The 25,850-nt window shown below is 44.9% G+C and overlaps 1 protein-coding gene across 2 annotated transcripts in view; it reads right to left on the bottom strand.

Moving 5' to 3' along the window:
* LOC122554904 (uncharacterized) overlaps positions 1 to 25,850 on the bottom strand; it is a 68,762-nt gene that overhangs the window by 5,435 nt on the left and 37,477 nt on the right. The window contains exons 8-9 of one of the 2 annotated variants that reach the window (XM_043700293.2): positions 15,134 to 15,171; positions 2,481 to 8,590 (exon numbers count right to left, since the gene is read on the bottom strand). In XM_043700293.2, the coding sequence (XP_043556228.1) occupies positions 8,453 to 8,590; positions 15,134 to 15,171 (176 nt within the window). In that variant the 3' untranslated portion in view covers positions 2,481 to 8,452. Of the gene's footprint in view, positions 1 to 2,480; positions 8,591 to 15,133; positions 15,172 to 25,850 lie in introns of those variants that run through there. The other variant, XM_087993136.1, reaches the window with a different exon arrangement.

The raw sequence follows: 25,850 nt of genomic DNA, 5'->3' as shown, positions 1-25,850 counted from the left end.
AGCTTTTTGCTTCAGTATGCACCAGAGAGAGGGACCTTGTTGATACTGAGAACATCATGGACCAGGTTAATAAGGTTGAACAGCTTGATATTAAGAAAGTGGATTAGCTGGGAATTCTGGGAAGCATCAAGATAGATACAACCCCAGGGCCGGACCAGATATATCCTAGGTTACTACAGGAAACGAGGAATGAGATTGCTGCACCTCTGGTGATGATCTTCCAAACAGTGAAGACATCATTGAGGAGTGGGATAGTTTAGTGAACTCTCTGTTTCAGGAATAAAGAACCCAGTTGAAAGTTGTTGGCAGCAGTTTGAGGACATATGTAGGAATAAGATGGGGAGGACTAATATTATTGGGCATGAGCTGGAAGCAGGGAATGCTATTCTGATAAAACAACACCCCTACAGACTTCATCCTTTCAAAGCCACACAGGTCCTGAAGGAAGTGGATGCAATACTCAACGAAGATATCATCGAACCGAGTCAGACTGAGTGGAGTTCGCCAATTGTGATGGTTCCCAATTTTGTGTGGACTATTGGAAGGTCAACGCTGTAACAAAATGTGACTCATACCCAATACCAAGTTTGGAGGACTGTATAGCGAAGGTTGGACAAGCCAGTTACATCACAAAGTTGGACTTACTGCATGGTTATTGGCAGGTACCTTTATCAGAGAAAGCGAAAGATGTTTCTGTGTTTGTAATCCCAAATTGGCTATATCAATTCAAAAAGATGTCTTTTGGAATAAAGAACGCACCAGCCATATACCAAAGACTCAAGAACAGAGTTGTGGCTGGGTTAACAAACTGTGCAGTTTATCTGGAAGATGTAGTGATCTTTAGCGAGTCATGGAAAGATCATATAGCACAATTGGCAGAGCTCTTTGAATGATTATGGGAAGCTGGTCCTCCCTGATGGTATAATGGTTAGCATTCGGCACTTTTATTGCTGCAGCCTGGGTTTGATTCCCTGTGTGAGTTTGCAGGAAATTGAATAACATGAAATGAACTAAAAATCCCTTATGGGCAGCATGGTGGCTCAGTGGTTAGCACTGCTGCCTCACAGCGCCAGAGACCCAGGTTCGTATCCAGCCTCGGGCGACTGTCTGTGTGGAGTTTGCACATTCTCCCTGTGTCTGCGTGGGTTTCCTCCAGATGGTCCAGTTTCTTCCCACAATCCAAAGATGTGTAGGTTAGGTTCATTGGCCATGCTAAATTGCCCATAGTGTTCAGGGATGTGCAGGTTAGGTGCATTCGTCAGGAGAAATGTACAGTAAAAGGGTAGGGGAATGGGTTTGGGTGGGATACTCTTCAGAGGGTCGGTGTGGACTTGTAGGGTTGAAGGGCCAGTTTCCACACTGTATGAATTCTATGAAAGCAAAACTAGCGATAAGCTTAAAGAAAACAGAATTCGTGAAGGCAGAAGAGACATTCTTGGGACATAACATCAGTCATGGAAGGATAATTCCAAGGAAATGTGAAGATGAAGGTTATTGAGGAATTTCCACGATCAACCATAAACAAAGAGGTGCTTCGATTTTTGGGACTAAGCGGATTCTACAGGAAGTTTGTTCCAAAATTGAGCAGCATGGTGGCACAGCTAACAGGTTTAGTAAAGAAGAACACAAAATTTTGGTGCACAGAACAATGCCTGGAGGCATGTGAGAATTTAAAAGCAGTATTAACCACCGCACCATTTTAGCTACACCAAATTTTTTGAAACCCTTCAAAGTTGCAATTTATACTAGCAATATAGGAGTTGGAGCTGTCCTGCTACAGGAAGATGATGATGGAATTGAACGGCCAATTGGTTACTTTTCAAAGAAACTCAACACCAACCAGAGAAAATACTCTACCATTGAAAAAGTAATATTGAGTTTGGTACTGGCCTTACAACATTTTAATGTTTATGTGACAAACAATGGGACAGAGGCAGTTGTGTACACAGACTACAATCCTCTTAATTCTTTGAATGATTTAAAGACAAAAATGAGACTCTTTCGTTGAAGTCTTATGTTACTGACTTTTAATTTAAAAATTGTACATGTTGCGGGTCATAAAAATACGATAGCAGATGCCTTATCGTGGATTTAAAGAAAAAAAAGTGCAGATACGATTAAACAGATTCCAATGTGTGTGTGCAGAATTTAAAATGAACTTAGATTAATGACCTATGTATTTCATTGTAATGGGATTAAGAATTAGAATAAAAAAAGAAGCCATCTTTTCATTATGATGGCTCATATTTTTCTTAAGGGGAGAGATGTTCTGAAGTTGACGGTGTGTACTGTACCCAAGAGAGAGTGAAAGCTGTTTGGAACTGAGAGCTTACAAGCACCTATGATATAACAAGAAAGCAGTCTGTAAAATTGAAAATATGTAACATTTGGCTGTGAAATGGAATACCTGAGTTGGTTGTTGTTTTGACTACAACTTGCATTTAACTGATTAGTTTAAATTATGCCCCAGGATACTAAAACCCAATCAAGTTTGAATTTTATTGTTTTGCCAACATTGAACCAATGAGACAATCCAATTTTGGGGATACAAAAAGGCAGAAAATCGGACAGAGTAACTGCCATCAACACAGATCCATAAAATTAAGAAGCACACTTTATCAATAGTACCTGTTCATATGGAACATATTTGCAGTAAAAAGAATGAAGATGACCCAGGGAGATCTTCAGCAGGAAGAAGACAGATACCAAAGGTAAGTTGATGTAATTTTAATAAGTGTTTTATTGCAACAGTATATTGTTATAGAGTTGGAGGCAGGTAATAAGCAGTTAAGAGAAAGGGAGGCTTAGAGTTATAAATAGTAGTTGTTTAATGTTCATTTTTAGAGTTAAAGAATAAATTGATATTATTTTCTTTAAATAGGTGAATTTGGGAGTTCTCTGTCACTCATATTTTAACAGATTATGAGGCAAGGTGAGTTTTTCTGGTTGTTTGGTTTAATTAACAGAAGGGTTCACCACCACATCATAACAGTGGGACTACCTACAGCATGTGGGACTGTAACAGTTCAAGAAGGCAGCTCCCCACCACCTTCTCAAGGGGACAACTAGAGATGGGGTAAATGTTTGGGTAGAGAATGGTCTGTGAATGACCAGAGAGAAATGAGTAGATACAACCTGTCTCGCACATCCAGATTCCTTTGCCACTCGTTTGGAAAACCATCATTGTCTTGTTTTATTTTCCTGAATGACCACTCCCTTGGAGGCAGAGGTCAGATATGACGTTTTACCTCAGAAATCAACTCACGATTTCGTAAACACAGTTCCTTTGACATCTCTTCATGCAGTATCAAACAAAAAATTAAATTTCAAAGGAAAGGGCTGTTCTGTCATCACAGTGAAATCAAAAGAGTGGACAATGATGTACGTGTAGTTGGACATGCACAATGTTTAGTGCCTCACCCTAATATCCCCAAGGGACAGTTAAGGGGTGACTGCATCACTGTGGGGGAGGGTAGGGGTCATATGTAGACCAGACCAGATAAGATTTCCTTCCCTGAAGGGACAGCATAGTGTCCCAGTTGGGTTCTCCCACAATTAACAAAGATTATCATGAATCTTAATTTTGGATTTCACTTTATTAAAAACGAAATTCAAACCCTACAATCTGCCACACGTCCCCAGCACACAGCCTGTACCCCTGGATCAGTCGCCTAGTCATTATACTGCTAGGACATTATCACCCCCTGCTGGATATTATCAGAAAGAAACATCTTGTACAGCAAAATAAAATGCAAAGCCCCTCCAGAAAGGCCTTCAGAACGATAAAGGATTAACTGGCTATGAGACAAAACATGGGCGTTGGAGAGATGGTGGGTGGTAGGTGGGTTGAGGGGGAAGAAATTAGAATAAACATTGAAGATTCCAAGTAAACAGCACCCCTCTTGGATAAGATTAAGTGCACCCTGTTTGGTTGAATGAGGATACATAACTAAAGATAACAAATGCTGGAGAGCAAGTTAACATTTCATGTCAGGATAACTCTTCATCAGAGCTGAGGTCAAGTGTGGAGGTGACACCATTTATGCTATAGATTTAGCGGGGGTGGATTGTGGGGTAGGTAGTGTAGGGTGCTGGTGATGAAAAGATGTTGACAGGTCAGATTAAGTGGTTGGAATGTAAGGATGGCAGAACAATACTGTGTCTCCTGCCAGACACTAAGTCCAGAAAACTGTAAAATGCCTAGTTTGAAGACCGCAGTGTTAAAATGTCCAGCTACAGGAAGTATTCTGCAAAATGGTCACCCAGTCTGCCTTTGGTTTCTCCAATGAGGGGTCAGTCATGTTGGGTGAAGTGAGCACAATACACAAAATTGGAGGAGGTACATGAGAAATGCTGCTTCAACTGGAAAGACTGTTCAGGCCCTTGGATGGTGAGCAGGGAGGAGGGGAAGGGGCAGGTGTTGCACATTCTGTGGTTACATGGGAAGGTGCTCTGGAGAGTTGAGTTGGCGTTGGTGGCTGTGAAATGAACTAGGGTGTCCAGTAAGGAGTGATCCCTGTGAAATGCAGACAAGAGGAGTTAGGGGAAGATGTATTTGGTGGTGGCGTTTCGCTGGGGTTGTCGGAAATGGCAGAGAATGGTCCTTTGAATGCGGAGGCTGGTGGGATGAAAGGTGAGGTAATGGGGAACCTGAACACGCTGCTGTGAGTGATGGGAGGGAGCAAGGGCAGAAGCATGGGCAAGAGGTCAAGTGTGCTTGAGGGCCCTGTCAACCACAGTGAGTGGGATGCCATGGTCATAGAGGAGCAAACTGTCTCAGCAGTGCTGTTTTGAAAGGTGGCATTACCCAAACAGATGTGACATAGGTGAAGCAACTGGGAGAATGGGATGGAGTCCTTGCAGGACATGGAGGGTGATGAGCTGTAGTGACGGTAGCTGTGGGAGTCAGTGGTTTTGTAGTGGATGCCAGTGGACAGTTTATTGTCCAAAACTGAGACAGAGATGTCAAGGAAAGGAAGTGTTGGGAATGGACAATGTGAAAGTTATAGAGAGGTGAAATATGGAGGCAAGATGAACAAAATTTTCAAGGTCCTGGTGAGAGCATGAAGTGGCACCAAAGCACTCATTGATTTACTGAGAAGGGGGTTGTGGGAGGGGGCCAGTGTCGGACTGGAACAAGGATCATTCTACATACCCAATAAAGAGGCAAGGCATAAGTGGTACTCATGCGGGTGCCCATAGCCACTCTTTTGACTTGGCAGAAGGGAGATGAATTAAAGGAGAAATTGTTCAGCCAGGTGGAGGAGAGTGGTAGTGGATGGGGATTGTTCAGGTCTCTGGTCGAGGGAGAAGCTGAGAGCTCTCAGACCATCCTGGTGGGGAATGGCGATATAGAGGAATTGGACATCCATGGTGAACAGGAGACAGTTAGCGCCAGGGAACTGGAAATTGCCAATATGGTGGAGGGCATCAGAGGAATCGTGGATGTAGATGGGCAGGGTCTGGACAGGTGGACAGAAGATGGAGTCAAGATAGGAGGAAATGAACTCGGTGAGGCAGGAACAGGCTGATATGATGGGCCAACCAGGACAATCTGGTTTGTGTATTTTGGGGAGGAGGTGGAAGAGGTCTGTCCTGAGACTACCAGGTTGGAGACAGTGGAGGGAAGACCTCCAGAGGTTATGAGGTTGGTGACAGTCTTGATGTTTAGATGTGGGATCATGGTCCAGGGGCGGTAGGAAGGTGTGTCCAAGAGCTAGCATTGAGCCTCCACAAGGGAAAATTAGTGCACCAGATTACAAGAGCATCACCTTTCGCAGTGGTTGGACAACAATGTTAAGGTTGGACTAAGAGAGCAAAGTGTGGCAGTTTCAGAAGGGACTAGGTTAGAGTGGGTCAGTGTCAGTGTCAGTGTCAGTGTCATGTCGCCAGTTTTCAATGAAAAGATTGAGGACGGGTATGATGTCAGGGGAAGGGATCAGTGGAACAAGGGACCTCCAACCTTGTAGTCTCCCATCCCTGGATAGTCTGTTTCCACCATCTTCCCAAACTCCACAAAGCAGACAGGTGAGCAGGTCTGGAGATTGTAATTGATCACATCACAGAGATCTACAGCTCAGAGAAATAAGCTGTTCAGCCTATTGAATCCACACCAGTCAAAAACAACCTCCTAATTGTTTGAATACCCATTTTCTCAGAGCCTTGTATGCCTTGGCTTCGCAAGTGGGCATTCAAATACCATATATACTCGAGTAATAGTTGATCTCGTGTAAAAGTCGACTCTCTATCTTTGGCCAAATAACTTGGAATTTTCCATACGTCTCGTGTAAAAGTTGACCCTAGTTCTTCACAGATAACAGATCGACGTCAATGTGCCACCCGTCACATACTGCTCCAGCTTTCCAGTCTGCCGGGTGTTCCGCCCCACTCCCAATCTTCCAGTCCGCTGGCTGTTGTGCTCCGCCCTGGGTTTTCAGAATTACCACAACTCTTTTTTCCCTATATTCTTTTAGAGATCATTTGGGCTTCTGCTAATAACATAGTATGAATTTTGACGGGTATGAATTTCAGCCCCTGAAAAGTAGTGCCCATGTAATACTTGACCCCATTAATTTAAAGGTAGTCAACAGAATTCGACTATTACTCGAATGTATATGGTTCTTCTTCAAGGCGGTGAGGATTTCTGCCTCTCCCAACCTTACAGGCAGTGAGCTCCAGATTCCACTCACCCTTCTGGGCGAAAAATGTTTTACCTCACATCCCCATGAAAGCTCCTGCCCCTTACCTTCAGTCAATGCTCCCTGGTCAATCATCCCTCCACCATGCCTGCAATCCCTACAGAGTAGAAAGCTCAACAATGCCTCCAGTTCCTCAGAAGGCTAAGGAAATTCAGCACATCCACAAGGACTCTGACCAGTTTTCATAGCTAAACTATAGAAAGCATCCTATGCGGATGTATCACAGCTTAGTATGGCAACTACTCTGCACAAGACTGCGTGAAATCATAGAGAGTTGTGAACACGGCACAGTTCATCACGCAAACCAGCCTTCCACCTATACTTCCCGCTGCCCTGGGGAAAGTAGCCAACATAATCAAGGACCCTTCTCACCTCAGTTATACACTCTGCCATCCTCTTCCATCAGACAGAAAATACAAAACTTTGAAAACATGTCCCAACAGATTCAAGGAGAACTTCTTCCCTGCTGTTATCACACTTTTGAACAGATCGTGCATATATTTGAATTGGTCTTTCTCTGTAACTTCTCTGTAGCTGTAACATCAAAACTGCATTTTGTTCTGTTACCTTGATGTTGTTATGTAAGATATAATTTGTAGATAGCATGCAAACAATATTTTTCTCTGTATTTAGATACACGTGACAAAAATAAACCAAATCAAAAAGAGGCCATTCAACCCATTGACTCTGCACTGACTCCCAGAAGAGCATCCTCCCCAGCCCAGTAACCCCACATGGGATTATTATCATGGCTAACCCACCTAACCTGCATACTTTGGGCAATTTAGCATTCAACCTAACCTGCACATTTTTGGACTGTGGGAGGAAACTGGAACCCCCCAGACAGATATCCACGCAGACACAGTGAGAATGTGCCAACTCCACACAGGTAGGCAATTGAGGCAGGATTCAAACCTGGGTCCCTGGTGTGGTGTGGCATCTGGGCTAACCATTGAGCCACTGTGCCCCCTTAATAAGGCTGGGTTGTACAATGATACACTAGCAACATTGTAGTTCATGGACTTTGTTAATTGACATTAACCAATGATCTATATCCAGCAAACGGGTTAGTAGTGATTTAATTTTGATTAAACTTGAACAGACAATGGGCAACCTGCACTGTGCACTCGTGTAGTTGACTATTGGGGTGGCTCAGTGGTTAGCACTGCTGCCTGATAGTGTTAGGGACTCGAGTTCGATTCCAGCCTCGGGCGACTGTCTGTGTGGAGTTTGTACATTCTCCCCGTGTCTGCGTGGGTTTCCTCCGGGTGCTCTGGTTTCCTCCCACAGTCCAAAGATGTGCAGGTCAGGTGAATTGGCCATGCTAAATTGCCTGTAGTGTTAGGTGCATTAGTCAGGGATAAATACAGGGTAGGGGAATGGGTCTGGGTGGGTTACTCTTCAGAGGATCAGTGTGGACTTGTTGGGCCAAAGGGCCTGTTTCCACCCTGTAGGGAATCTAATCTAAATTACCAGCAGCTTTCACACCTTCAATTGAACACTTCTTGGAACATTAATGTTGGACAGAATATCATCCGGGATGGGCTGGGGAAAATGTCGACCGACATCACTGGCAAAATTAAACGTCAATATTCACTGCACAAAATAAAAAGTGTTCACCAAATTTCAGTGAGCAGGCAACCGGAGAGAGTTGGTTCCAACTGCAACGTGTCTCTGCTTCTCTACGGTGGTGTGTGGTACTTTTTCTGACATCCGTGCATGTCATCAGCTTCTTTTGGCACTGTCCTTCCAAGTCACTGCTCTCGGAATGTAATGAAGAAAGGTTTCTTCTGTGATCCTCTAGGACTAAGCTGCATATCAGTCAGAAATTCAGTGCTATGCCTTGCCGAATAGCCAGTTTCTCCATCTCCTTGACTCCTCAGATCCAGACCCTGTGCATAATCATGTAGATCATCTTATGTCACTGGTTCAAAATCCATGAACTGCGCTCTGCGCTATTATTCTCATTTTTCCCTGATTGCAACAATTAGCAATGTGTACTAGATGCGCTACAAATGTTTGCTAAAGCCCTTTCCAAAGACAGCAGCATCCAAACCACTTCCATTTCGAAGGAAAAGGGCAGCAGATACATGGGAACACCACCCCCGGCAAGTTCAACTTCGTGTCACTCACCAGCCTGACTTGGAAATATATCAGCCGTTCCTTCAGTGTTGCTGGGTCAAAATCCTGGAATTCCCTCCATTAGGGCATTCTGGGTCTATCTGCAAAAGGTGGACTGCAGCAGTTCAAGAAGGAAGCTCACCTCCAGCTTCTCAAGGGGGCTACTAGGGATGGGTTAATAAATGCTGGGCCCAGCCAGCAAAGGCCATGTCACATAAAAGAATTTTTAAAATTGTGGGGCAGTTGTGTTTATTTATGTCTCTGAATTTGTGAGTGTTCTGGTGTGAGTCTGTGTGTGAGTGTTTTAGTCTGTGCATGTGCATGTGTCAGTATGTGCATGTGATAGTGTGTGCATGATAATGTAATAGTGTGAGTGTGAGAGAGTGTGATACGATATGTGATAGTGCGTGTATGTGAGTTTGTGTATCTGAATCTGTGTGTGCATATTGAGTGTGTGTATCTGTGTGTGAGAGTGCATATGTGAGTTTGCGTGTGACTGTGAGTGAGTGTATGTGAGTGTGTGCACACATGTGTATGTATGAGAGTGTATGTGTGTATACATGTGTGAGTGAATGTGTGTGAGTGTGTATGCGAGTGTGTGTGTGTGTGAATACATCCTATCCGAGAGTTGCTTAAATATTCCTAATGTATCTGACTCTCCTACCACTGCTGGACTCTCCACACACCCACCACTCTGTGTAAAGAACCTACCTCTGAGATCTCCCCTAAACCTTCCTCCAATTACCTTAAAATTACGCCCCCCTCGTGATAGACATTTCTGCCATGGGAAAAAGTCTCTGGCTATCCACTCGATCTATGCCTCTCAACATCTTGTACACCTATATCAGGTCCCCTCTCATCCTTCTTCACTCCAATGAGAAAAGCCCCAGCTCCCTCAACCTTTCTTCATAAGACATGCCCTCCAGTCCAGGTAGCATCCTGGTAAATCTCTTCTGCACCCTCTCTAAAGCTTCCACACCTTTCCTATAATGAGGTGACCAGAACTGAACACAATACTCCAAGTGTGGTCTAACCAGGGCTTTATAGAACTGCACGAATAACCTTGCAGCTCTTAAACTCAATCCCCCTGCTAATGAAAGCCAATGCACCATACGCCTTCATAACAATCCCATCAACTTGGGTGGCAACGTTGAGGAATCTATGGAAGTGGACCCCAAGTCCCTCTGTACCTCCACACTGCCAAGAATCCTGCCTTTAACCCTATAATCTGCATTCAAATTCAACCTTCCCAAGTGAATCACCTTACACTTTTCCATGTTGGACTCCATCTGCCACTTCTCAGCCCAGCTCTGTATCCTGTCAATGTCCCACTGCAACATACAACAGCCCCCCACACTATCCACAAATCCACCAACTTTCGTGTTATTAACAAACTTACTAACCCATCCGAGTCATTTATAAAAATCACAAAGAGCAAAGGTCCCAGAACCATTCCCTGTAGGACACCACTGGTCACCAAACTCCAGGCTGTGTGCATCTTCCACCCTTTATGGGCAACAAGTTCCAGATTTCCCACCACCTTCTGTGTGAAAGGACTTTTCCTCATATTCCCTTGAAACGTCCTGCCGTTACCTTCAATCTATGCCCCCACCCCAGTCACTGATCCCCCCATCAAAGGGGGGAGGTTTCTTTCTGTCTACTTTATCTATGCCCCTCATCATTTTTTATATCTCAGTCACATCCCACCTCAATCTCCACTGCTCTAAGGAGAACAACCCCAGATTGTCCAATGTCTCTCCGTCACTGAAATTTTTCAGCCCTTAGGCAACATCCTGGTAAATCCCTTTTGGCATCATGTCCCAGTGCTATCACATCTCCCCCTAGAATGTGGATTCCAGAACTGCACACAATACTCGGTGTGTGGCCTATCTGACATTTTAGCATTGCCTCTCTGCTGTTAAACTCTAGTCTGGTTGAATAAAGGCAAGTACAGTATGTGTGTGTGTGTGTAACATGATATCTATGTGTGAAATAGCAGGCATGTGAGCGTAAATGTGTGTGTGAGATTATACTAGTGTATTGAGTGCATTTGTGCTTGTTTACAAGTTTGTGTGGGTGTGCGTTTTTCTGTATGAGTTCATACCTGTGTGCATTTGTGTGTCAGATTATATCCTGTGTGTTTGTGTATAAGATTGTGTGTGTGTATTTCTGTATGAGTTTATACCTGTGAGTGTGTATTTGTGTGAGAGATTATATCTGTGTGTCTGTACATAAGATTATATATGTGCATTGAGTGTATGTTTGCATGTGAACTGATATGTGTGTGTGTGTTTGTGTACAAGATTGTGTGCGTTGTGGGTTTGTGTGTGAGATTATACCTGAGTGTTGTGTGATTGTGCATGTGATTATACTTATATTTTGTGTGTGTGCTTGTGTGAGACTTTACCTGTGTGTTGTGTTTGTCTGTGCATGAGATTATTTCTGTATGTTGTGTGTGCTTTTGTGTGTGAGATTATACACGTTGCTGTGTGTGTGTATCAATCTGTATGCTCGGGTGTGATATTTTGCCTGTGTGCCGTGTATCTGTGCGTGTATGTGAGATTATACATGCCGCTCAGTTTGGCTATTAACCTTATATCTGCCTCTCATGATTTTATTGAACTCTATAAGGTCTTCCTCAGTCTCCTACGCTCCAAGGCAAAACATTCCAGCCTATCCAACCTCTCCTTATAACTCAAATTTTAAAGTCCAGATAGTATTCAAGTAAATCTTTTCTGCACTTTTTCTAGTTTAATCATATCCTTTTTATAATCGACCGACCAGAACCGTGTGCCATGTACATTTTTGCATGAGGTTTATACCTGTGTGTTTTGTGTGTGTCTGTGTGTGTGTGTGTGAGTAAGCATGCATGCGAGTGTGAGATTACACATAGAACACAGTATAGTACAGCACAGAAACAGGGCCTTTGGCCTATGATCTTGTGCTGACCATGATGCCTGCACGTGGTCCAAATCCCACCATTCTTTGCTTATTCATGTGCTTCTCTAAAAGCTCCTTAGACTTCCCTGTCGTATATGGCCCACCACTACCTTGGCAGCGTGTTTCAGGCACCCACTACCCACTGCAAAAAACTCACGTCTCACATCTCCTTTGAACTTTCCCTCTATCACCTTAAATGCATGTCCCCCAGTATCAGACATTTCAACTCTGAGAAAAAGATTCTGACTGTCAAACCTATCTCTGCCTCAATAATTTTACAAAATGCTGTCTGGTCTCCCCTCAACCTCCGCCGCTCCAGAGAAAACTACCTACGCCTGTCCAGCCTCTCCTTATAACTCATACCCTCTAATCCAGGCAATATCTGGTATACCTGTATGTGTTTTAATGTGAGACGATACCTTTCTGGTGTGTGTGTGTGTGTTTATACCTGTGTATGTTTGTGAGGTTACACCTGTGTGTGTGTGTGCAATTATACATTTGTGTGTCTGTGTGTGAAAATATATCTATGTGTATGTGTTTTTCTGTGAGTTTACATCTGTGTGTCTGAGATGAGACCTGTGTGTATGTGTGAGAATTTATACCTCTGTGTGTATATTTGCGTGTAATATTCTACCTATGTCTGAGTGTGCTTGTGTGTGAGATTATACCAGTGTGTGTCTGTGTGTCTATGTATTTTAGTTTGTTAATTCATTCATGGGATGAGGGTGTCACTGGCTAGGGGATCATTTATTGCCAATCCCTAACTGCCCAGAGGGCAGTAAAGTGTCAACCAAATTACTGTGGGTCTGGAGTCACATGTAGGTCACACATGGATGGCAGTTTCCTTCCCAAAGGGACATTAGTGAACCAACAATTGACAATGGATTCACGGTCATCATTAGGCTCTTAATCCCAGTTTTTTTAAAAATTGAATTCAAATTTTGCCATCTGCCATGGTGGGATTTGAACCTGCATCCCCAGAACATTATCTGGGTTTTTGGATTAACAGTCTAGCAATAACACCACCTGGCTGTCACCTCCCCTAATGCTATCCATGTGTGTCTTTGTGTGTGTGTGAGGTTATACATGTGAGCTGTGTGTGTTTACATGTAAGATTGTACGTGTGTGTCTGCCTGTTTGTGTGTGCTTGTATGAGATGATACCTGTTTTGTGTGTGTGTATGTGTGTTTGTGTGTCTACCTGTCTGTGTGCTTGTATGAGATTATACCTGTTTTGTGTGTGTGTATGTGTGTTTTTGTGTTTACCTGTCTGTGTGCTTGTGTGAGATTATACCTGTTTTGTGTGTGTGTATGTGTGTTTTTGTGTCTGCCTGTCTGTGTGTGCGCTTGTGTGAGATTATACCTGTTTTGTGTGTGTTTGTATCCGCCTGTCTGAGTGCTTGTGTGAGATTATACCTGTTTTGTGTGTGTGTATGTGTGTTTGTGTGTCTGCCTGTCTGTGTGTGTTTGTATGAGATTATACCTGTTTTGTGTGTATGTATGTGTGTTTGTGTGTCTGCCTGTCTGTGTGTGTTTGTATGAGATTATACCTGTTGTGTGTGTGTGTGTGCGCGTGTGTGTATTGAGAGACAGAGAGAGAGTGTGTGGGGTTGAGAGAGAGAGAAATTATACTTGTGTGTGTGTTTCTGTTGTGTGTGATTATGGACAGTTTGTATTATAATCTGTGAGGATCATGTTTGTGCATATACCTTAATAATGGGAGAAGTGACCCTCAGACTGGAATTGTTGAGCAGGATGATTCAGAAATGCAACCAATATTGTTTAGTGAGGGAGTTGGAGGAAGGATGGTGATATCCTCAATATGCACCTAATTCTATGAAACATTCAACTGGATGATAGAGAAATTCAAATTGTGGTATTAATTGCCCTGCCACTCTGCAAAAATTAGATTAAACTTCAGAATTCCAGAATTGGAATACAAATAAATGAGCAACAAACAAATACTGGCCCCGACTCGGCTCCCCATTCAACAAGATTGCAGCTGATCTGATTTTGACCTCAACTCTACATTCCTGCAAATATTCCCCCCCCCCCCTCAATAATTATTCCCTTGGGAATCAAAAATCTATCTCCCTCTACCTTAAAAATATTTAAAGCTTCTGTGCCCACTCTATTCACATGAAGGGAATTCCAAAGACTCAGAACCTTCTGACAGGGAGAGAGAGAAATCTTTCCCCAAACTCTGTTTTAAATGGGTACTCCCTTATTTTGAAACAGTGACCGAACCCAGTTTTAGATTCTGCCACAAGAGGAAACATCCTCTCCACATCGACTCAGTCAGGCCCCCCACTTCAGGATCTTATCTATTTCACTTCAGTCCCCTCTGAATCTCCAAAACTCCAGAAGACACAGTGCTTACCCAGTTTAGCCTTTTCCTCATGAGGCAATTTGCTCATTCCAGGGATTATTCTGGTAAATTTTCTCTGAACCGCTTTCAACATACTAACATCATTCTGTGAGGACGGTGAGCAGTACAATACAGTACTCCAGATGCAGTTACACTACTGTATAACTGGAGCAGCATGAAAATAAACCCTTCGAGTCAACTCATCTGTGCAGACCAGACATCCAATCTGATCTAGTCCCATTTTTGCTAGCATTTGGCCCATATCCCTTTAAACCCTTCCTATTCATATACCCAGGGAATTGGTTTAGCTCAGTTGGCTGGATTGCTGGTTTACAAAGCAGTGTAATACCAACAACATAGGTTTGATTACCCTCACTAATTTGACGTGGCACGAAGGACTCTCCTTCTTGGTACCTTCCCTCATCTGAGGTCTGGTGGCCTTCAGGTTAAATCATCACCAGTCACCTCTCTCTAATGAGAGAGCATCTCCTCTGGTCTGGTAAGACTATGGCAACACAACAACAACATGCATGTACCCATCCAAATGGCTTTTAAATGAAATAATTCCTTTAGCAGCTCGTTCCAGACACGCACCACCCTCTGCGTTAAAAAGTTACCCCTCAGGTCCTTTTCGAATCTTTCCTCCCTAACCTTAAACCTATACTCTTTAGTTTTGGGCACCCCAAATCCTAAGAAAAAGACCCTGGCTATTCATCCCATCCAAGACCTCTGCATCCTCTCCCTATTCTGATATGGGTCGTGTTAAATACCTCATGAAACGTGGTTGGAATATTGCCTATGAGTGCATTTTATTTTAAAATATATCGCCATAATGAAATATATATTTGGTTGAGAGCAGCTTTTTTTTTTACACATAAAAGAATACGGTAGTTACACTGCGGTTGAGATCAAAATGCCTTTCTTTTGGAAATCACCCATGTCCAAACTGACCAGATAGAAAGTTTCAACTGTGCCCCCAAAGCTGTATACAGATGGACGATACTTACTCGTGAAAGTGTTAAGGTGCGTCTCTTCATCACTTCATCTGCAGAGAAAAATTTGTATCAGTTAGTTTCATCAGGCAAAGGATTAATGATGAGAAACTTGTACAATCTTTTTGTTGTAATTTTTTTAATGGAAACCTGTCCTCCAATGTATAAGGGTGTCATGCCCTCTACTGGACAGAAAAGCAGTTGGAGTTGACTCATAAGGCAATGGGAGACCCTGGCAATGGAAACAAGCAGCAGTCATTAATTGCACGATCCTGAAACACATAAAACCTTTCTCGATTGCCTGTTTCTCAAACAGAAGGATGTTTCCAATGACCGGGAAGGAGTGGAGGACTGAGGGTCACAGTTTAAGTAGTTGGGGGAGGACCGAGATGAGGAGAAATGTCTTCACCCAGGGAGTGGGAACCTGGGACATTCTTTGTGGTCAAGGCCAAAAAATCGAATGTTGTTCAAGATGGAGTTGGATGGAGTTCTTTGGGCCTAAAGGGAGAAAGCAGGGAACAGGGCACTAACTCTGCAGGGGCATGGGAACCCAGACTGTAGCTTTAGGGTGCAGGACTTGGAGTGTAGAGAGGTTAGGTACATGGCATCAATCTCAAAGGAGGGTGCCTGTAAACAGGAAAGTGGCTTGAAGTGTGTATACTTCAATGCAAGAAGTATACGAAATAAGGTAGGTGAACTTGCAGCGTGGGTTGGTACCTGGGACTTCGATGTTGTGGCTCTTACGGAGACATGGGTAGAACAGGGACAGGATTGGCTGTTGCAGGTTCCAGGGTTTAAATGTTTTAGTAGGGTCAGAGGTGGGGGTAAAAGAGGGGGAGGTGTGGCATTGCTTGTCAAAGATAGTATTACAGCTGTGGAAAGGACGATGGATGAAGACTCGCCATCTGAGGTAGTTTGGGCTGAGGTTAGGAATAGGAAAGGTGAGCTCACCCTGTTAGGAGTTTTTTACAGGCCTCCTAATAGTCCTAGAAACGTAGAAGAAAGGATTGCGAGGATGATTCAAGAGAAGAGTGAAAGTAATAGGGTGGTTGTTATGGGGGACTTTAATTTTCCTGATATTGATTGGGAAAGCTATAGCTCAAGTTCGTTAGATGGGTCAGTGTTTGTCCAATGTGTGCAGGAGGGTTTCCTGACACAATATGTAGATAGGCCAACAAGAGGTGAGGCCATACTGGATTTGGTTCTGGGTAATGAACCAGGCCAGGTGTTAGAATTAGAGGTAGGTGAGCACTTTGGGGACAGTGACCACAATTCGGTGACTTTTACTCTAGTGATGGAGAGGGATAAGTGTGCACTACAGGGCAAGAGTTATAGCTGGGGGCAGGGAAATTATGATGCGGTGAGGCATGACTTAGGATGTGTGGCTTGGAAAAGTAAGCTTCAAGGCAAGGGTGTAATTGATATGTGGAGCTTGTTCAAGGAGCAACTATTGAGTGTCCTTGATAAGTATGTACCCGTCAGGCAGGGAGGAAAGGTCGTGTGAGGGAGCCGTGGTTTAATAAGGAATTGGAATCCCTTGTTAAATGGAAGAGGGCGGCCTATGTAAAGATGAGGCGTGAAGGTTCAATTGGGGCGATTGAGAGTTATAAGGTAGCCAGGAAGGATCTGAAGAGAGAGCTAAGAGCAGCAAGGAGGGGACATGAAAGGTCCTTAGTTGGTAGGATTAGGGAAAACCCTAAGGCTTTCTATAGATATGTCAGGAATAAAAGATTGACTAGGGTAGGAATAGGTCCAGTCAAGGATAGTAGTGGGAAGTTGCGTGTGGAGGCTGAAGAGATTGGGGAGACACTGAATGAATACTTTTCGTCAGTATTCAATCAGGAACAGGACATTGTTGTCAATGTGAGTACTGAGTCACAATTAAGTAGAATGGATGGCTTTAAGGTATGTAGAGAAGAGGTGTTGGAAAGCGGTAGATGTGGTGTATATGGATTTTAGTAAGGCGTTTGATAAGGTTCCCCATGGTAGACTACTGCAAAAAATACGGAGGTATGGCATTGAGGGTGAGTTGGAGGTTTGGATTAGGAGTTGGCTGGCTGGAAGAAGACAGAGGGTAGTAGTTGATGGCAAAGGTTCATCGTGGAGTGCCGTCACTAGCGGTGTTCCGCAAGGATCTGTTTTGGGACCATTGCTGTTTGTCATTTTTATAAATGACCTGGAGGAGGGGTTAGAAGGTTGGGTGAGCAAGTTTGCGGATGATATGAAAGTCGGAGGAGTTGTAGACAGTGAGGAAGGATGTGGCAGGTTACAGCGGGATATAGATAAGCTGCAGAACTGGGCAGAAAGATGGCAAATGGAGTTCAATGTAGCTAAGTGTGAGATGATCCACTTTGGTAAGAGTAATAAAATGATGGGGTACTGGGCTAACGGTCGGATACTTGGTAGTGTGGATGAGCAGAGGGATCTTGTTGTCCATGTACACAAATCTTTGAAAGTTGCCACCCAGGTAAATAGTGCGGTGAAGAAGGCATATGGCGTACTGGCTTTTATTGGTAGAGGAATTGAGTTCCGGAGTACTGAGGTCATGTTGCAGTTGTATAAGACTCTGGTGCGGCCGCATCTGGAGTATTGTGTGCAGTTTTGGTCGCCATACTATAGGAAGGATGTGGAGGCACTGGAACGGGTGCAGAGGAGGTTTACCAGGATGTTGCCTGGTATGGTAGAAAGATCGTATGAGGAAAGGCTGCGGCACTTGGGGTTGTTTTCATTGGAGAAAAGAAGGTTTAGGGGTGACTTGATAGAGGTGTACAAGATGATTAGGGGTTTAGATAGGGTCGACAGTGAGAATCCTTTTCCTCGTATGGAGTCAGCTATTACATAGCTTTAAATTAAGGGGGGGTAGGTATAGGACAGATGTTAGGGGTAGGTTCTTTACTCAGCGAGTCGTGAGTTCATGGAATGCCCTGCCAGTAGCAGTGGTGGACACTCCCTCATTATGGGCATTTAAGCGGGCATTGGATAGGTATATGGAGGATAGTGGGCTAGTGTAGGTTAGGTGGGCTTGGATCGGCGCAACATCGAGGGCCAAAGGGCCTGTACTGCGCTGTATTCTTCTATGTTCTATGTTCTATGTTCTATGTTCTATGTTCTATGACCAGCCATGATCCCATTGAATAGGTGGAGCATACTGGAAGTTTTGGACAGCTTACACTTGACCTTTATTTCTCTGTTCCCAGAAGAGAGCCAAAGTGAGCATGACATTTTTGGTGTCATATGTTTGTTGAAAATACAGTCAAGTTTGAACTTTCTTGAAGATATTCTGGGAAATTTGATGGTTTTTTTTTATTGTGGTATTGGGTCATCCACTATTAAACATTGTGCACTCATTAAGTTTGAGCAATTGTGCCAACTGACTGTAGTACTGTGGTGCAAGGAGCCACTCAAGTGGGGAGAGGGAAGAGAAATGGCATTGCAATTAGAAGCATAGACACTGTTCTCCATCACCAGGATCGAGAGTCCTGAAGGTTGTGTTGCCTGCCTGGTGCTCGGGTTCGGCATATCTCATCTGGGCTGCACAGGAACATGGAGTGGGAGGGTTAATGGAGTCATAGAGCCATAGAGTCCCACAGCATGAGACAGACACTTTGGCCCAAACTGGTCCATGCCGACCAAAATGTCCATCCACGTGAACCCCATTTCCCTGCGCTTGGCCCATATCCTTCTAATCCTTTCCTATCCGTGTATTTGTCTAAATGCCTTTTAAATTGTACCCGCTTCAACCATTTCCACAGGTAGCTCATTCTATATGCATACCACCATTCCATATGTGTAAGAATGTTGCCCCTCAGGTTCCCTTTTATTCTTTCCCCCCAGCCTTAAACTAATGCTCTCTCATCTTCAAATACCCAAACTTGGGGAAAAGACTGAGTACATTCACTCTATCCATGCCTCTCATGATCGTATACACCACTGTAAGCCCTCTCCCCCCCAGTCCCCCAGTCTCCGACACTCAAAAGAAAAATGTCTCAGCTTGTCCAACCTCTCTCTATAACTCAGACCATTGAGTTCAGGCAACATCCTTGTAAATTTCTTCTTCACTCTTTCCAGTTTAATAACATCCTTCCTCTAACAAGGTGATTCAAACTGAAGGAGAAAGTGAGGTCTGCAGATGCTGGAGATCAAAGTTGAAACTTTATTGCTGGAACAGCACAGCAGGTCAGGCAGCATCCAGGGAACAGGAGATTCGACGTTTCGGGCACAGGCCCTTCTTCAGGAATGAGCAGAGAGTGTTCAGCAGGAGAAGATAAAAGGTAGGGAGGAGGGACTTGGAGGAGGGGCGTTGGAAATGTGATAGGTACACAATACTCCAGCTGCAACCTCACCAACATCCTGTACAACTGTAACATAACTGCACCAACTTCTATACTCAATGCCCTGACTGATGACGGCCAGTGGGCCAAAAGCCTCCTTCACTGCCCTGTCTACCTGTGACTCCACTTTCAGAGAACTGTAAAGATCCAGTGGTCATGCTCCACAAAGGTACCAATGATCTCGGGCGGAGGTTCTTCTGAGGGAGTATGAACAGCTCGGATTTCAATTAAAAAGCAAAACCAAAAAGGCAATAATCTCTGGATTATTACTTGAGCCACGGGCTAATTGGCACAGGGTCAGCAAGATTAAGCAGGTAAATAGATAGCTCAAAGATTGATGTAAAAGAAATGGGTTTGAACTCATGGGACGCTGGCACCAGTATTGGGGAAGAAGGGACCTATTCCAATGGGTCGGTCTTCATCTGAACCAGGCTGGGATCAGAGTTCTAGTAAATCGCATAACTAGGGCTGTAGGCAGGGCTTTAAATTAAATGGGGGTGGTGGGGTGGGGTTGGGTTATAGGGGAAATTAGAAAGCCTGAAGGGGTAAGAGTGCAGACATCAGGGGAGGCTACTGAAATCTCCAGCACTGACACAAATACAACAGTGTTTGGAAACTGTTAGCAATCAAACTTCAAGCACACTGCACAAATGAGTCACAATGAGAAGAGAGTTGGTTAATACAGGACCGAAGATGTTATATCTGAATGCACACAGTATAAGGAACAAGGTAAATGAGCTTGTGGCACAGATCAAAATTGGCAGGCAGGACATGTTGGGCATCACAGAGACATGGTTGCAAGGGGATCAGGACTGGGAGCTGAATATCCAATGATATACATCCTGTCAAAAAGATAGGCAGTGGGCAGAGGGGGTGGGGGTTGCCTTATCAGTAAGAAATTAAATCAATAGTAAGAAATGAAGTAGGGTCAGATGGTGTAGAATCTGTGTGGGTAGAATTGAGGAACTCCAAAGGTTAAAAAATGCATAGTTGGAGTTATGTACAGTAGTCAGGAGCTGGGGCACAAGATACACTGGGAGATAGAAAAGATACGTAGGAAAGGCAGTGATCATGGAGAATTTCAATATGCAGGTGGACTGGGAAAATCAGGTTGGTTGTGGATTGCAAGAAAAGGAATTTGTGGAATATCTACGAGACGGCTTTTTGGAGCAGCTTGTGGTGGAGCCCACAGGAGAATTTAGTGCTGTGCAATAAGGCAGACTTGTTGAAGGAGCTTAAGGTGAAGGAACCCTTCGGAGGCAGTGATCATAACATGATTGAATTTACTCTGCAATTTGGAAGGGGGGAAGATAGAATCAGGGGTAACGGTATTATAGCTGAATAAAGGCATCTACAGAGGCATGAGGGAGGAGCTGGGTAGAATTGACTGGGAGAGGAGCCGAGCAGGAAGGACAGTGGAACAACAATGGCAGGGGTTTCTGGGAGTAATTCAGGAGACAGAGATTCATCCCGAGGGAAAAGAGACATGTTACAGGGAGGATGAGGTAACCATGGCTGACTAGGGTAGGCAGGGAGAGCATAAAAACAAAAGGGAAAGCATTTAATGTGGCAAAAGGCAGTGGGAAACCAGAGGATTGGGAAGCTTACAAAGACCAACAGAGGGCAACAAACAAAGAAATAAGGAGGGAGAAGATTAAATATGAGGGTAAGGTAGCCAGTAATATAAAGGAAGAGTGTAAGAGTTTATTTCGATATTTCAAGGGAAAAAGAGAGGCAAAAGTGGATGTTGGGCAGCTGGAAAACGATGCTGGAGAGACAGTAGTGGGGAACAAGGAAATAGGTGATAGATGAATAATTCACATCAGTCTTAAGGTGGAAGACACGAGTAATATCCCAAAAATTCAAGGGAGTGAGGGGGCAGAGCTGAGTATGATGACCATCACCAAGGAGAAGTTGCTGGACAAACTGAATGGGCTGGAGGTGGATACATCACCTGGACCAGATGGAGTACACCTCAGAGCTCTCAGAGAGATAGCTGAAGAGGTAGTGGAGGTGTTAATGGTGATCTTTCAGGAATCACTTGAATCAGAAAGGGTCACAGAGGATTGGAAAATCGCTGACGTGACATGTCTGCGGCACGGTGGCACAGTGGTTAGCACTGCTACCTCACAGCGCCAGAGACCCGGGTTCAATTCCCGCCTCAGGCGACTGACTGTGTGGAGTTTGCACGTTCTCCCCGTGTCTGCGTGGGTTTCCTCCGGGTGCTCCGGTTTCCTCCCACAGTCTAAAGATGTGCAGGTTAGGTGAATTGACCATGCTAAATTGCCCCTAGTGTTAGGTGTGGGGTAAATGTAGGGGTATGGGTGGGTTGCGCTTCGGCGGGGTGGACTTGTTGGGCCGAAGGGCCTGTTTCCACACTGTAAGTAATCTAATCTAATCTAATCTAATGTGACATGTCTGTTTAACAAGGGAGTACGGTAAAGAAGGGGAAATTACAGGTTAATTAGCCTAACCTCTGTGGTGGGTAGGATCCTGGAATCCATTGTGAAGGATGAGATTTCTGAATACTGGAAATGTATGGTAAAATCGGGCAAAGTCAGCCTGGTTTCATCATTGCTTGACAAATCTGCTGGAATTCTTTGAGGATGTAATGAGCAGGTTAGACCAAGGAGAACCAATGGACGTTGCCTGCCTGGACATCAAGAAGGCCTTTGCCAAGGTGCCACATCGGAGGCTACTGAGTAAGATAAGGGCCCATGGTGTCAGGGGCAAGGTGCTAGCATGGATACAAACCTGGCTGTCTGGCAGGAAGCAGAGAGTGGGGATAAAAGGGTCCTTTTCAGGATGGCAGCTGGTGACAAGTGGTGTTCTGCAAGGCTCAGTGTTGGGACAACCTTTTACTTTAAACAGTAACAATCTAGATGAAGGAACTGTGGGCATTCTGGCTCGGTTTGCAGACAATACAAAGATAGGTAGAGGGACAGGTAGCATTGAGGAGGTGGGAGGCTGCAGAAGGATTTGGAGAGGTTAGGAGAGTGGGTAAAGAAGTGGCAGGTAGAGTACGATGTGGGAAAGTGTGAGGTCATGCACTTTGATAGGAAGAATAGAGGATGGACTATTTCCTCAATGGGGAGAAAACTCATAAAGCTGAAGTGCAAAGAGACTTGGGAATTCTAGTTCAAGATCCTCTGAAGGTAAACTTGCAGATTAGGAAGACAAATACAATGATGGCATTTATTTTGAGAGCACTTGATATAAAATCAGAGATGTACTCCTGAGGCTCTGCACAGAACACATTTAGAGTACTGTGCATAAATTTGGGCCCCATATCTCAGGAAGGATGTACTGGCTCTGGAGTGTGTTCAGAGGAGGTTCACTAGAATGATCCCAGAAATGAAAAGCTTAACATATGAGGAACGTTTGAGGAGTCTGAGTCTATACTCGATGGTATTTAGAAGAATGAGGGGGTATCTAATTAAAACTTACAGAATGGCCTGAACAGAGTGGAAGTTGGGAAATGTTTCCATTGGTCGGACAGACTAGGACCTGAGGGCACAACCTTAGGGTAAAGGGAAGACCTTTTTGAACGGAGATAATGAGAAACCCTTTCACCCAGAGAGTAGTGAATTCATTGCCACAGAAGGCTGTGGAGGCCAGGCCATTGAGTGTATTTAAGACTGAGATAGTTAGGTTCTAGATTACAGGGACGAAGTAGGAGAATGGGATTGACACATTGTCAGCCATGATTGAATGGCAGAGCAGACTCGATGGGCTGAATGGCCTAATTTTTGCTCCTATGTCTTGTGGTCTTCCTTCTAAACATGGTTATAAGGCAAGGGAAACCCAGTTACTAATTAGTGCAGCAAAGATTAGGAGATTGATGTGTGGCAGAGGGGCTCAGTGGTTAGCAGTGTTGCCTCACATCACCAGGGATCCGGTTTCGATTCCAGCCACAGCTGACTGTCTGTAGGGAGTGTGCACATTATCTTCATGCCTGCATGGGTTTCCTCTGAGTACTCCAATTTCCTCACAGTCTAAAGATGTGCAGGTTAGGTGGATTGGCCGTGCTAAATTTCCCATAGTGTCTAGGAGGGTGCAGGCTAGGGTGGATTAGCCGTGGAAAATGCAGGGTTACAGGAGCAGGGTGGGTCTGGGCGAGATGCTCTATGGGGGTGGGGGTGGGGTGATGTGGACTTGATGGGCCGAATGGCCTGCTTCCAAACTGTGTGGATTCTATAATGATACTAACCTAGATTCGTACTATTGACAGTGGCCAAGATTCCCCAGCTCTTCAGAAAAAAATTGCTTGATTTTCTTTCCATTTCACTCATTACTCGTGGATCTGTACACTATGCAGCATTGGATTTGTGAAGGCAAGGTAGTTGAATTTGTTAATTTCAACCAGATTTCTTGAATGATAATGAGGAATATTGATGCACTTGATGTGTGGCCTCTTGCTAAAGCTCTGCATGGCACTCTGACTAGAAAAATAAAAGCCAATGGGATCCACAGGAAAGCAACCCATGGATCCAAAACTGGCTGAGAGGCAGGAGGCAGAGGGTGTTGGTCTGGAACTGAAGGGTGACAGATTCAGAATCTCTCTCCATATTTAAGCAGGTTTTAGATTCGCACTTGAGTTGTGGGTCAAGAGCTGAGACATGGGATTAGTGCAATCAGATCTTTGTTGGCCACACGGAACAGAATGGGCCCAATGCCCCCATCTGTGCTGTGAACATCAATGAGTCCGGGGATTGGATGGCTATTTCTTCTGGATGCTAACTAGCTTCTGCCAAACGCATGGGCGTACATAATACATTGGGGCTTTGCCCGAAGTGTGTGGTGTCGTATTAAACACATGAGTAACATTTGTCCTCAGTATCTTTCAGAGATCTAGTTGTGAGATTGTACATTATGCAAAATGAGCACACTCCTTTCTGCCAAAGATGGATATTTGCAAAGTTCTGTAAATTATATTGACTTCTACTAGCTCCTGAGCTGTTCTGTAGAAACTTCCAAAACTTTTAAATGCAGAGTTGACATCAGTTGCAGTATGACTTCCCTACTCCTGCATTCCTAGACCCTTGAAATAAGGGCCAACATTCCATTAGCCTTTCCTGATTACCTGCTGGAGGAGAAAGTGAGGTCTGCAGATGCTGGCGATCAGAGCTGAAAATGTGTTGCTGGAAAAGCGCAGCAGGTCAGGCAGCATCCAGGGAACAGGAGAATCGACGTTTCGGACATAAGCCCTTCTTCAGGAATGAGGAAAGTTTGTCCAGCAGGCTAAGATAAAAGGTAGGGAGGAGGGATTTGGGGGAGGGGCGTCGGAAATGCGATAGGTGGAAAGAGGTCAAGGTGAGGGTGATAGGTCAGACTGGGGTGGAGGCGGAGAGGTCAGGAAGAAGATTGCAGGTTAGGAAGGCGGTGCTGAGTTCGATGGATTTGACTGAGACTAGGTGGGGGGAGGGGAAATGAGGAGAAAGTGAGGTCTGCAGATACTGGAGATCAGAGCTGAAAATGTGCTGCTGGAAAAGCGCAGCAGGTCAGGCAGCATCCAGGGAACAGGAGAATCGACGTTTCGGGCATAAGCCCTTCTTCACCTGGACAGTCTCAGATTCCTCCCTCCCCTTCCTCGACCTTTCCATTTCTATCTCAGGCGACCGAATCAACACGGAGGAATCTGAGACTGTCCAGGTGAATTTGAGGTCGGGGTGGAAGGTGTTGGTGAACTGTTCAACCTCCTCGTGGGAGCACGAGGCAGCGCCGATACAGTCATCGATCTAGCGGAGGAAAAGGTGGGGGTTGGGGCCAGTGTAGTTGCGGAAGATGGACTGTTCCACATATCCTACGAAGAGGCAGGCATAGCTGGGGACTTCGCCTCCGCGCCCAATTCTTCCGCCGCCTTCGCCTCCGCGCCTACTTCTTCAACCAGGACTCTCGCCCACCCTCTGACGACCCTTTCTCCCGCCTCCAACACACCCCATCCACCTGGACACCCCGTGCTGGCCTCCTACCTGCCCTCGACCTCTTCATAGCCAACTGCCGCCGCGATATTAACCGCCACCTGAACTCCCCCACCCCTCTCACCCACTCCAACCTCTCACCCTCGGAACGCGCAGCCCTCCACTCCCTCTGCTGCAACCCCAACCTCACTATCAAACCAGCAGACAAGGGAGGCGCGGTAGTAGTTTGCGGCACCGACCTTTACACCGCTGAGGCCAAACGCCAGCTCGCGGACACCTACTGCCCCCTTGACCATGACCCCACCCCCCACCACCAAACCATCATCTCCCAGACCATCCATAACCTCATCACCTCGGGGGATCTCCCATCCACCGCCTCCAACCTCATAGTCCCACAACCCCGCACCTCCCGCTTCTACCTCCTGCCCAAAATCCACAAACCTGATTGTCCCGGCCGACCCATTGTCTCCACCTGCTCCT

This window comes from Chiloscyllium plagiosum, unplaced genomic scaffold (assembly GCF_037043375.1).
Source record: "Chiloscyllium plagiosum isolate Xiang-an unplaced genomic scaffold, Cpla_swu_hap1 HiC_scaffold_12, whole genome shotgun sequence".
Classification (NCBI taxonomy): Eukaryota; Metazoa; Chordata; class Chondrichthyes; order Orectolobiformes; family Hemiscylliidae; genus Chiloscyllium; species Chiloscyllium plagiosum.
The sequence above is the reverse complement of the archived record's forward strand: the minus strand, read 5'-3'. Positions and strand labels throughout refer to the sequence as shown.